Genomic DNA, 13,601 nt, shown 5'->3' on the forward strand with positions numbered 1-13,601 from the left:
ATATTTGTGAAAACAGGTTTTATTTCACAGAGAACACCATATTTTACAGCAGCCAAAATATTTTGAAACACCTTACAAATTTGTTAGACAATTCACATTACACAAATTATCGTGCTCCGATTGAAAGAAAACACAGGACTATGCTCTTTCTTCCATACTCCTGCAGAACAGATTGTTGTTCATTCGTGATAGTTAGTTGGCTGCCTCCTGCTGCTACCTCTTAACTGCATTACGATACAGTCCAGTGACAAGGAAGTGCAGCGAAAAGCCTGTTGCTTCCACTGTAGAGCCTCACCAGCCCTTCCTAAAGTATGATCCACAAAGCTGATTAGCAGTTAAGAAGACAGAACTAAGTCTGGGCTTCCCTTTTACCCTCCTATGCTGCCCTTACATAGAAAATTGCACTGTTGCCTCTCTGACAGGAGAACATGCAGATACAATGGTTGCTATAGCAGCTAGAGAATGTATACTTTGGTGGTTTGGGTATACTTATGAGAAAGATTTATATCTCACTTTTCAGATTAGAAATTTAGCAAGGCAATTTAGCAACAGTTAAAAATACACAGGTTTGATAAAAATCAATCTTTTTTTAAAAAAAATCAGATTTTTTAAAAATTTAAATCAAGTTTTTTTAAAATTCAATTCTTTTTTAAAAAAATCATTAAAAATACCTAGGTCAATGATATCATCATGAATATTAATCATAACTTCTAATTATATTCTATGAACATGTTTACAAGCAATATATGGGGATGAAAAATAGTTTTGTGCTAAATGCAAACAGTGCAACCAAAAAAATGCAAGATCTGGTTCCCTGAATAAAACAGCATTATGAGAAGTGTGCGCCTATTATAGTGTGTACCTGCTTTCTAAAAATGAAACCTGGATCTCTCTCTAAATATTTATTAAGGTTATATTAGACAACAAGAATGTACATTCCCTAGGAAATGATGATTAAACAAAATCTTCCAAACTAGTGATTTAAATCATTAAAATTAAGTCATTCTGTGAAGTGATTAAAATCATGATTTAAATCAAATCAACACAGACAATACAAGAAAATGTCAATACAAAACAAGGACAATACAACAATGATCACAATAAAAATAACAGCTCAGATTAAAACAGTAAACTAAAAGCTTTAAGGAAAAATAAAGTTTTTACAACAGCTAACACAGAGATCTGGGGAGCAGGCCCAAGATTTGCAGCACCACAATGACCCTGGTTCCTCCTCATCTAATTCAGGCCAGTGGTGGGCCAGAGAGCAGGGCTTGCAAGGCTGATCATAAAATCCAAGAAGGCTCATGTGGGTGAAAAAGCTGGATCAAGACCATGTAGAACTCCAAAAGTCAAAGCCAGAACCTTGAATTGAGCCTGGAAACAAACCGGCAACCAGGTCGGCTGATAAAAAGACTGGTGTTTTGCTATGACACTACCAGGCCCCTACCAAGATTCAGGCAACAACATTCTGTACCAGTAATTTAATCTTATTATTCTATGGGATTTGTGTAATTGTATCATAATTGTTTTCACTTTTCCACTCTGGTAGATTAAGAAGAAGAAGAAGAAGAAGAAGAAGAAGAAGAAGAAGAAGAAGAAGAAGAATGGTTTTAAAGAATAGAGTTCATTTTTAAAAAATGCATAGTTAACTCATCCTCAGGAAAACCCTATTACAGATACAAGCAAAAAGAATAGCAGGAGTCAAATAACATGTTCCAATTACAGACGACATGGCTTTCAAAATAACACAGTGGCCAAATTCAGACATAACACAGAACGGGGACCCCTGGTTACAGACACACGCACAGAGAGACACCTGTCTTAATTCAGACATAAGCACTAGCAGGAGGGGAAGCTGTCTGCTGGGCTTCATCCTTTGATTGATGGACAGCCGCAGCAGCTTTGTCGTGGGGGGGGGGGGGGCTTCTTTCCGTCAACCCAGGGAAGGCTGGCTCCAATTCTGCATTCAGACATAATGGAGGCAGCCACAAACCAGAGGCCCAAGCAGCAAACCTCACTTCAAACTGAGGGTTCAAATTGGAGTTTGGTGAGTGGCCCCTTGGTTTGAGTTAGGGTCCAAACTGCAGAAAAGCACTCACAGAGGTCACTGTAATGGTGCACATGCATGCGCAGAGGCCTTAAAAGGGCTGCAGCATGGTCAGCTTGTCATTTGGAGGGCTGGCAGGGGTGGTGGAAGGAGCCCCCACCGCCACAGTCTGTGTCCTTGCCAGCTTGTTTTTCAATATATATTTTTTTAAAAAGATGAAGACTACCTTTTTCCTCCTTCTTCCCACATTTAGCCCTTTACTTGTAAAGGGGAATCCTTGCCAGATTCCCCTTTACAAGTATACCCATTGAGCCCCTTGAGCCAACTCGCAAGGTGCATCAATGGCAGATTAGACTGGGCCCCAGCTCAGTTGAGTCCGAGCTTCCCGGGGTGGCTCGAATCCGGCCCAGATTTGAGCTGAACCAGGCCAACGTCCAGCTCGCACATCCCTAGTTTCCAGACCTTTCGCTATCTTTGTTGCCCTGCTCTGAACCTGTTTTATTTTATCAATGTCCTCAAAATGAATTGCGCAGCACTGGACACAGTATTCCAAGTAAGGTCTGACAAGTGCAGAAAAGAGTAGAAGGATTACTTGTGGGCTTCCCAGAGGCATCTGGTGGAAACTGTGTAAAACAGGGTGCTGGATTAGATAGTCCTTGGGCCTGATCCAACATGGCTTTTTTTATGTTCTTATGTTTTTTCTTCTTGTGATCTGGACACTATACATCTGTCAATGCAGCCTAAAACTTCATTAGTTTCATTTTTGTTTTTCAGCAGCTGGATGACATTGCTAGCTCAGCTGTGGGGGGAAATTTCAACTACCTCCCCTTCCCCAGGAAGCACTCTGTGCCACCCAAAAATATGTCCCTGCGGGTTGCACCTCCTTCAGAGTCATATTTTCAGGTGACATAGGGGGCTTCTGGGTAAGGGGAGATCATCGAAATTCACACACACACACACACACACACACACACACACACACACACACACACCAGTGAAGCATTAATACAGAACCTTTCAGAAGTGCTGGTGCTATTACTGGACTGCACTAGTGCTCCATTAGTCAGGATGTCAGCCACCATGTTCACTGCATGCCTATGACGTACTAAACTATAAAAAAGGGGGGGATAAGATTAGTCTGGCCTGACGATGACAAAGCCATGCTGACTCCTTCTAATCATTATATTGTTTTGTATGTGCTCACAGACCAACTGCTTAATAATCTGTCCTAGGATCTCACTAGGTATTGGAGGTTTTTGGCTCCTTATTTTTCCCCTTTTTGAAGACAGGGATATTTACTTGCCTCCAGTCTTCACAGTAGAGCTTGGTAGGTGTGCTGTCAGGTGTACACAGTTTGCCAAATGTGTATATGGATCCTTTGACACTGGTGTATGGTTTCCAAACAGAGCAAATGAGGGCGAAAATTTGAAGTGCACAGACAGATGAGAAAATATTACATCACAAAATAAACAATTCTATTTTGGTTATATCAAAACTTCTATTTAGTACACGTGAAAAGCCATAATCATTATTCACCTAGTTTTTGTAATTCCTTCTGCATATCCACTGTCATAACATACTAAATCTACCTGTTGTGTTAAGTTCCCGAGCTGGTAGCACATTGGTACAATTACACAAAAGGCAGAAGGCAATTATCAGCTACCTACCCGTACAGCTTCAGACTTTTTATGAAACATCTCCTCCATATTCTTTGCTAGCTTCTTCACAAGTTGAAGGCCATCAATTTCTTCTATGGTTACATCCTTCTCATATTCCTTATATTTCTGCAAGAGAAAGAGAAGGTGGGATCACAGTTGGATGGGACTTTGGAGGTCTTCTGCTCAGTGCAGGAATATGCTGGAGCAAATTACTAAGCAAAACAACAGAATCACTAATAGTTTGTAATTAGACATACAGGGCAGCCTCTAGATTTGAATATCATCATGACTCAAAATATCAATATCCACTTATTTAAATCAAAATAACATATTTTGAATAATGAGTGATAAAATGTCACTAACTGGCTTTCCTTACTTTGACTTTATCCAAGTCCCCAAGAAATGCTTTTTCTATTGTCTCGAAATGGAAGCTGTGCATTTTGCAACATTCCAGGATTAAGAAAAACAACAGATGAGATTGGAATGCAGAGTATACTGAAAAAGGTGATTAGCTGAAAGCACTGCAGGTGAAGAGATCCCTTTTAACGTTGAATGTTCCCCTTGGGAAACAATTTTTATTTTCTTTTTTAAAAGTCACACTCTAAAGCAACTATATTACTATGCTCATTATAGCAAGAGGTCAGGATGTGGTACTCAAGAATGTTTATTTCTGACAGGGAACACACTTGATTCTGATAAGAAGTTTCCTTCACAAATGACCTTTGCATTCCTTAAAGTTTGCTAATATCCTGTACTTTAAGAAAATGTTTTCAGATCTTAGACTAATAAGCCCTTTTCAGTGAGAAGAAATCATACAGTTGTTAATTAGCTTTGTAAAATGTACTGCCTCCATTTTTATACATCAGCATGTGTTTCAAGTCAGATATTCAAGATATCCAAGACACCTGAAATATTTGGATACAAGATGCTGATAAAAGTGTGTACACAAACTGTTAGAAATATGCATTACTTTAATTTCCTATTTTGGATAGAAAGCTACATTAATGCATTGATGTGTCAGCCAGAATCACCACACTGTATTTTGGATTCTGGTGAGTAGGTCATAAATGCAGAATGTATACATGTGCTCCTTTGGATCTCACCCATGGATTAGAGAAGAACATTATATCCATCTTCTACAGCCAGTATTAGGTTCCCGTCTATTTTCAGCTATAATCAAAAGATGCTGTGCTTACTCTAAAAACTCTACATGGTATGGACATAGTTCTGGAGCTGTTCACCTTCACATTTCAAATCAACAAATGCAATAATAAATTTTATACACCAGAGAGCTGGTTTAGTGTAGTGGCTTAGAGATTCAAAAGAAAATCAAGTCTTCTCTTGTTCAAATCTCACCTCTGCCATGAATTCACTAGGAGGCCTCAGACAAACTATTCCTTCTTTCTTTCTTTTTTAATTTATTTAAAATATTTCTGTACTGCCCAAAACATGCATCTTCTTAACTTCAGTTCCCAAGCCAAGCTGGCCCACCAATGAAATATGGTGAGGCAATCACTTCAGGCAACAGATTGGCAGAATCAGTGAATTAGCTGTCTCTGTTGGTCTGCTAACCTCTGGCCTTATGGACTGCTTCTTTAGTGAGTAGCCCTCCTGCTTGGTGACATCATTGCCACTGCTACTGCTCGTCTCCCACATTCATTGCTCTTTGAAAGGTAAGGAACAGGACACAGAGTGGAAGTAAGTAAGAGATCTGCCATGGATGAATGGGGCGGGGGAGGAAGAGGAGGACAACAACAATAACGACAGTGACAAATGATGGAGCTACTGGCACTGTTTCCTCCAGGGACGGAAAGAGTGGGGGAATGGGAGGAAATTTACATACATCAAGGGAGTGAGGGCAGTGGTTCACCAAGTGGCCTCATTCACATGGGTGACTTGGTCTGGACCTAATATGAGTGTGGAATCCCCAGCACCTTGAGAAACTGGTCACAGCCTTTTTTTAGCCCTGATTCCCAATAAGCGCCTCAGAATGAAGATGAGGCGTTAAAGGTCACCTTGTCCCCTCCTCCTTTGGGGCTTAACTCCTCCAGCTACACTCTTCCTCAAGAGCTTAAACCATCTCTTTCTCCTCCTCAGTGCTCTCTGCTTCTGGTCTACCTAACTCAGTTCACTCTCTACAGTGCCACAAGAGGATGTTGGCCTGTCACAAGAGCACCCACTCACTCATGAGACCAGAGGACCCCATGCCTTTCCATTCTGTTGCTGTGGAAACTTTGGCTCCCTCAGAACGTTTCCCAGCTGCTCTGCCAGGTGGCGGCTCAGAGCCCCAGCAAGGAGAATAAAAACACAACTGAAGGATTGTTAAGGGGATGTTTAAGATATTACCCTTGAAATGCTTTGCACATTGAAAAGTGCTGTAATAATCCTATTATTATATAAAGGCAGAATATTGTCTGTCAGGTCTGATGGGCAGGAGCCAGGCAATAGAGAGGCAATAGCTCAATAGAGAGTTAGGCACTTCAGCAAGGAATCATGCAAGTTATCTATGTATGAGCTATTCAGTACACATCTGAGCAAAAGGTTTCTCAGACAGGATAGCATCAGCAACTGTATAGAGTTATGGAACCCTATTGACTCCTTTCATGACCTGATTCCCACTGGGCTGGAATCTGCAGGATCATCCTCTGGCCAGCTTCATTGGTGGTGCTGAAGTGCAGCAGAGATGGAGTCTGCTTCTCTCTGGGCTTGCAAGCTGCCAGGGTGGCATAGAGAGTAAGAGAGGGCCCAACAGCCTTTCAAGGGTCAAGTGGCTTTAATCTCCTTGCATCCTATGATCCATCAGAGCTCCTGGATTTGATTACATACTACAAGACTTTAACACAGGCTTGTGTGAGTGTTTGGTTGTAAGAGACAGATGGCTCTGTCTTGTCTTTTTTCCTATTATTCATTTTATTTATGTATGCTTTAATTAAGTATGTGCAGCCAGAGACAATTCTGCACTCGGAACATTTCTTTAAATTCTAAGTAACTCTTACAGTACACAAACATGCATTAATGCTATTAAAAAGAGGAAAAGAGATTCAAATTTGTTTACTGCTTAGACATAGCACAAAAAGTAATGAAAGCCTACAACCATAGATAATATCAGAGTTCATCAGATTCTCTGCTAAGTGAACATGCAGCTGTTAAGACCAAGTACCTACTGTCTAAGCAACTTTTGATTTGTTCCATTATAAGAAATATTCAGAACACCAATTCCTTTTGATAGCAGGATCAGCATTTGGCAGGAGACCCAGCACAGACCAAGAACATTTATCATTTTAGAAAAGAAGCACACACACACACGCACACAAAAACCACCCTGCATTAATTCAGTAGCATCTCTTTTGCCAGATCATTTCACATAAGTACAATGAAAAGACAAACACTACTTCACTGTCAAACTTTTAATGTTGCTCATGCACTTGGGTGTTCACACTGAGCATCTGGTAATAACGTGCCAAAAGCAACTTACAGGGAGTTGAAAATGGAATACTTTTGCATTAAAAAAATTTCATTACAGCTTGTCCACAAGCTATATGAACAGGAGTGCTGCCTAACTCAAAGATGCCACCCTACCCATTTTTACGTTTCTTATTTCAGAGTCTATACAAATTCAGGTGCAATGGGCAGCTATAATGGATAGGACATTAAAGCACTAGTCTACTGAAGATGAACATAGGTCAGAAATGATATAAAATATTAGCCCTCCTGCCCTCTAGGGGACACTCACATCAAAAGAGCCAGTGCAAGCAAGAGACAACAAGGCTGTTCAGACGCATAGCAAAGATCAGGCTTGGCTGCCTTGGCCCAATCTTTGCTGCTGGTGTGAACTGTCAGGAGCCGAGTGGCTCCCGGCGGGGGCACAGCGGCAAATCAGCCTACAGGGCCCACCTCCAAAATGAGATTAAGGGAGCGTGTGCCCATTTTGTTGATTGCCTGCATGCAGCCAGGGCTGGGAGACTGGGGGCCTCCCGGACAGAGTCAGGTGGATCCCCATAATGCACCATGTATTTACGGTGCATGGGATTCCCAGGGGGGTGGGGCGTCATGTCCTGGCCCCGGCCCTCAGCTGCTGCTGGGGAGATCTGAGTCTGTGTGGGCATATGATCTGCATGCCCAGAATGAACACCAGGGCAATCGTCTGCAGGGAGGTAAGAATTTCCTCCTCATGCACCCGCAGGCCCTTTCTCGCGGATCGTGAGAAAGGGCTCAACATCTGCTGTTTCTTCAGCAACAAGAACATGGAAGGGAAGGCTTCTACCACTTACATATTGCCAGTGACCTTCTTTGGCAGGGAAGAGTTGTTGACAAGGAGCACACCAGTTCATTGGATTATCTGAAGTTCTGCTCTGTTAGGGATGTCCTAACAGAATGTAATCAACACATGAATCTTCTAGGCCACAATAACCTTAACATTTCATACAATTTGTAGCTGTTAATGTGTTTTCCTTAGGTCCAGACCTAAAAGCTTTTCCAAGAAATTTGAAGTTCCGCATCAGTGAATTCTTCAAAGTCTAAAACTTAGCAATGATCACAACATACACATGCAAGAATCACTTGGATTCCTAACGTATTTTTGTAATCCCAATAAATCTCTTTATTTATTTCTCACATTTATATCCCATTCTAACTACAAGAAGCTCAGACATGTGTGCTCAGAGATTACTCTAATCTATCCTTACAATAACCCAGTGACTTCACAGCTGAGATATTGGAATCCAGGTTTCCCTGGACCAAGTACAACATGCTAACCAGCAGACCACATTAACCCTCCAAATGCACATAATTACAGATTACACATACAACAAAATTACAGATTTGTGTTATGTTGATGCAGAGATGTGGAGTGGACATTTCCCCAGAATTTAGCCTATTTAGGTCATCAAGAAAAATTGTTAAAAAAAAATTTAGAAAATAAATGCAAAGCTCATACAAATGAGGGGGGAAATTACTAATTTAAAAATTTCTAGAAAACTCACATCTCTGATGGGGGGCGGGGAGTTGCCATGCAAGGGGAATATTCTGATAGCAACCACCTGATTACCAAATCAGCCCTGCAACCCAGAGTTAGTGGGGCTGTCAGGAGGTTCAACTCCATCTGCTATGCTGGAAGTATGGCTCCTCGGAAACTTGCTCACTCAAGCAATGCTGTTTTCAGCATGCCTGCTCTGTATGTAGGGGGGCGCACCCTTTTGGCTCCTGCAATAGAGATAGGGCAAACTGGGAGTCTAACAGGGAAAAACCGCCCAGAGACGTAAGTTTTGGGTGGTATAAAATATGTTAAATAAATAATAAATAAATAAATAATAAAAATAGGCCAACCGGAAGCCTGGGAGTCAAGCGGGCACTGCACTGGCCAAAGGGACCTGGCCAGATTAAGATCACAGTCCTGCTATGCTTGCTGGAGGCTTACCCTAATAGCGGTGATGCTGACTACTTGGCCAAAGGTTTATTGTTTGGTTTTCGTATTCCTTTCAATGCCCATGTTTACCATGTTTTTCATGCATCTTGAAGTCCATGGTCAGTGTGGCGCACATTCAGGAAATTTTTTTGAAGGAAGTTCAGGAAGGGAGGGTCCTCAGTCCATATACCACCCACTCCCATTCCGTCCCTTAGGATTTCCCCATTGTGGGTGGTGCCTAAGAAAGCCCCAGGTGAATTTCGCCTTATACCCCACCTCTCTTACCCACACGGGGGGTCTGTCAATGATGCCATACCTCACCACCTCGGTCAGATATACATCTTTGCTCGGTCAGATATACATCTTTTGACACAGTGCTCTGCAGAGTGCATTCCGCTGAGTGCAGTACTCCGCAGAGGGCATGGGGGCTCTCATGGGCAAATGTAATGTAAAATCTGCCTTTCGTTTGTTGCCTGTCCATCCTGGTGATTTTGAACTCTTGAGATTTCCCTTTGAGGGCAAGATCTACGTGGATTGGGATTTGCCCATGGTTTATTCCGTGTCCTGTTCGGCTTTTGAGCATTTTAATACTGTTTTGGAATGGTGTGTCAACGGATGGGGCAGAAATCTATTGTTCATTATTTCGATGATTTTTAGTCAACTTTCCAGTAGGCTTATGAGATCACCTGGCATTCCATGTGTCCATCTGTGTTCCCCCACCCCCATCAATTTTGCAATGCCTGGACCAATATGAAAAAAATCAGGTACAGTTGTAGGGACACATAGGGACACCACAACAGTACCGTGTCATCGGTGATTATGTCATCCATCCCGATTTAAGATGGTGAACATGTAAACTTTTGAGGTGCAAGTGGGTGAACTTGTGAACCACCTGATTTGAACCAAATTTGCTACACCTGTAGGGACACATGAAAAAACCTCAATGGCATGGTTTGTGATGATGTCATCTACCCCAATCCAAAATGGCAGACATGTGAATGTTCGAGGCACAAGTGGGCTAACTTGTGGACTATTTAACCGATTTGAGCCAAATGAGGTACGGTTGTAGTGAGTGACACACAGGGATACCTCAATGGCATAGTTTGTGATGATGTCAATCACCCTGATTCAAGATGGTGGATGTGTAAACATTTGAGGTGCAAGTGGGCTAACTTGTGAACTGCTTAACCAATTTGAACCAAATCTGCCACAGCTGTAGGGACACACTACCTCAACTACATAGTTTGTGATGATGTCATCCACCCTGATTCAAGGTGGCTGGCATATAAATTTTTGAGGTGAAAATAGGCTAACTTGTGAACCAGCTAACCGATTTAAACCAAATTGGCTACAGCTGTAGGGACACATAGGGATGCCCCAAAGGCATCGTTTGTGATGATGTCATTCACCCTACTTCAAGATGGCAGACATATGAACATTTGAGACACAAGTGGGCTAACTTGTGGACTTTCTAATTGATATGAACCAAATGAGGTACAGTTGTAGTGAGTGACACACAGGGATACCTCAATGGCATAGTTTGTGATGATGTCATCCATGCCAATTCAAGATAGTGGACTCATGAATGTTTGAGGCACAAGTGGGCTAACTTGAGGACTGTCTAACCTATTTGGACGAAATTGGATATAGTTGTAGTGAGTGACACACAGGGACACCTCAATGGTGTGGTTTTCAATGATGCCATCCACCCCAATCCAAGATGGTGGACGTGTGAACATTTGAGATGCAATAGATCTAACTTGTGGACCTCGATTTAAACCAAAATTAGTCATTGTAGAAACAGTGAAAGGAAAGTATGAAGATTAGTTCTTACTAGAACAATTCAACCAATTGATCACGTATGCCTTATTGTGTGGCTCTTCATGCTGGGGGGGTTATCCCCTCATTCCATTTGGGGGAGCCTCTCGGCTCTTTCTTTCATGGCCAAGAAGGGCAGGTTTCCAGAATACCACCAGTGATTTCAGAATTAGATGCATGCTCGAGGGTTGGGTGAGGAATCAGTCTCAGTTGAGCAACAGCAGGTCACCTGTTTCTCCATTGATTCTCTCTCGGGTGATCAGTCACTTTCAGATGCTTTGATCTTCCTATTATGAGACCCTGGTTTTTTATGTGGCTGCACTGTTGGCCTTTTTTGGGGCCTTATGAATTAGCAAATTGGTGGTTGTGTCCAAACTGGATTGATCAGGTAGGGCATTAATCAGGGATGATATTCAGATCTGACAAACAGTACTGAAGGTACATCTGAGGGTTTCCAAAAACGATCAGAGGAGGAAGGCCACGATTTTTCAGCTCTGATGTAGATCTGACCCTCTATTTTGCCCTGTATTGGCCATGCATGCATATCTTTCAGTATAAGGAGATACCTCTCTTTGTGCACTTTCATGCCACCCCACTGATGTGTTACCAATTTTGGATGCTCACCAAGTCTGCATTGCATGCAGTGGGCGTACCAGTGGGTTCTTTTGGGAATCATTCATTTTGGATCAGGACGGCATCCACTGCAGCAGTGGCTGTCTTGCCCTCAGCCTTCATCGGGAGTATCAGTCAGTGGCGCTCTTTGGCTTACTGGAGTTATGTTTGGCCCTTTAAGGGGCTTAAGAAGTTATTTTTATTTGGTTATTTTTTGTTTCTTTTACAGATGCTGGGAGCCACCTTGGTTTAGTCTGCATTTTGATCTTCAGACACAGTTTAATGTTTAGGGTCAATCGCCGTGCTTGCTTCATTAATTGGGGAACTCAGTTGGGTTTGGGCATCTTTGCTCGGGTGGAGTGGCTGGGACGACAAGGCATGGTATGGTGCTGGCTGCTGTCTCTACTTCAGTTCAACACTTCAGTTCTCGCCCTCCACTGCAAGTGTTGGTCCTGTACCTTGGTGGCCATGACCTAGGTCTGTTGAAGGGTAAGGCCCTCATTCTGCAAGCTGCTGTGGACTTGTTGGCCCATTGGCCTCAGTTGATCATCGTGTGGCATTGTATTATTCCGAGGCACCGGTGACCCTTGGGCTATTGACAGGGCATGTAGAGGGGTCAATGGTGAGGTGGAGAGAATTGTTCAATCGCTTGGGGGGTTGGTTAATGGGGACATTAGGCATAGTACAGAACAGTTATACAGGGAAAATGGTGTTCACCTTTCTGAACAGGGCACTGACATATTTCTTGGAGATCTGCAATGTGACATATATGTGAAGTTGTTTGTAGGAGGTAAGGAAAAGGGGGCTAAATTGAGATTTGCCCCCTTTTTGTGGCAGGTGAGTGGGATTTTTTGGAGGTTAAGCTCAGAACTGGTGTTCAGCTGGAGGCACCTTTATGGTGATTAGTGGTTTCATTGAACAGCCCCTCAGGGTCTTGCAGCTCGGGTGGTGTCTGGGAATGGACCACTTTCGGGGTACAGTCCAACTCACCCACCCAGAGCCTTGTGGGTTGTGGGGTGGTGGTGACCTGGACGGTTATCTCCTTGACACAGGTAACTGTGTAGCTTGGCGGAGTCACACTGAGGATTCAGCTGGCATTTGTTAAACCTGGCTGCTTCGCCTAACAGTAAGGAAAGGTCTGTCCTCTTTAGGAAGCTGGCCTTGCCCAAACTCTAGGTTGTAGTATGTTATGCTTGTTGCAGTTCCTTACACAGTTATTTACACAATAAAGTAGCCCTAGTTTCACCCATATATGCTTGTCCTGGCTTTGGGCTTCCAGGCACAATGGTGTTATAATACTTTTGGAATATCTGAAATATATTTTGGAGCCCATTTTTACTCTTCAATTGTTTTCTGGGTTTTACCATGCAAGAATAACCTGGAGAACACTGAATTAATTACAAAGACCCACATGTTCTAACCTTTCACTGAACAATCTGTACCATGGCTTCAGTGCAAAGCTATGGTGCACTCATGGTACCCCAAGCAAGCAAGTGTTGTTGCAGTCTTTTCAATTTCAGAAAATGCTCCAGGTATGCAATTCCAGAGTAAGGGACTTGAGAATGACAGAATAAAACAATATTCTCCTTAATTAGATGCACAAATTCGACTGTATTTTTTTTACTGGAGGTATTTTATATGATAATTTTCAATGACACAAGAAAACTCAAAACATAATTGGTTTTATTATGCTTTTCATTCTGGCTACACTATACCAGAGTTGATGGCATCTTGATGCCAAACCTGTTTTAATGTTCCACAGAAATGATGCCTTCATTACACTTTCTCTGTATTTCTTTTTCCACAGGTTTTACAGTTACTTAAAGAAGGAACTGCAGCATTTTGCAAGAATTCACAATTTCTCCTCAAGTAGGTATTTGAAACTTCACACTTTGCATTGTGATTATGTTTGCTCCAGCTTCCACAGTGCACAACAGGTTATCCAATAGGTGTAAAATGTAAAGGGCAGGTATATGTTCCTAAACTCTCAGGCCTCATGCCTGAACTCCTTGTATTGCTTCCACACTAGAGCCCTCTGGCATGACTGAGTAAATGCTTTACT

The 13,601-nt window shown here is 42.3% G+C and overlaps 1 protein-coding gene across 6 annotated transcripts in view; it reads right to left on the reverse strand.

Annotated features, from left to right (window-relative positions):
• The window catches only part of CACNA2D3 (calcium voltage-gated channel auxiliary subunit alpha2delta 3), an 878,040-nt gene that overhangs the window by 685,204 nt on the left and 179,235 nt on the right, over positions 1 to 13,601 (reverse strand). For all 6 annotated transcript variants that reach the window (XM_053293293.1, XM_053293291.1, XM_053293290.1 and 3 more), the window contains one exon: positions 3,715 to 3,831. In XM_053293293.1, coding sequence (XP_053149268.1) covers positions 3,715 to 3,831 — 117 coding nt within the window. The remainder of the gene's footprint in view (positions 1 to 3,714; positions 3,832 to 13,601) is intronic.

The sequence above is a fragment of the Hemicordylus capensis genome, chromosome 2, assembly GCF_027244095.1.
Source record: "Hemicordylus capensis ecotype Gifberg chromosome 2, rHemCap1.1.pri, whole genome shotgun sequence".
Lineage (NCBI taxonomy): Eukaryota > Metazoa > Chordata > Lepidosauria > Squamata > Cordylidae > Hemicordylus > Hemicordylus capensis.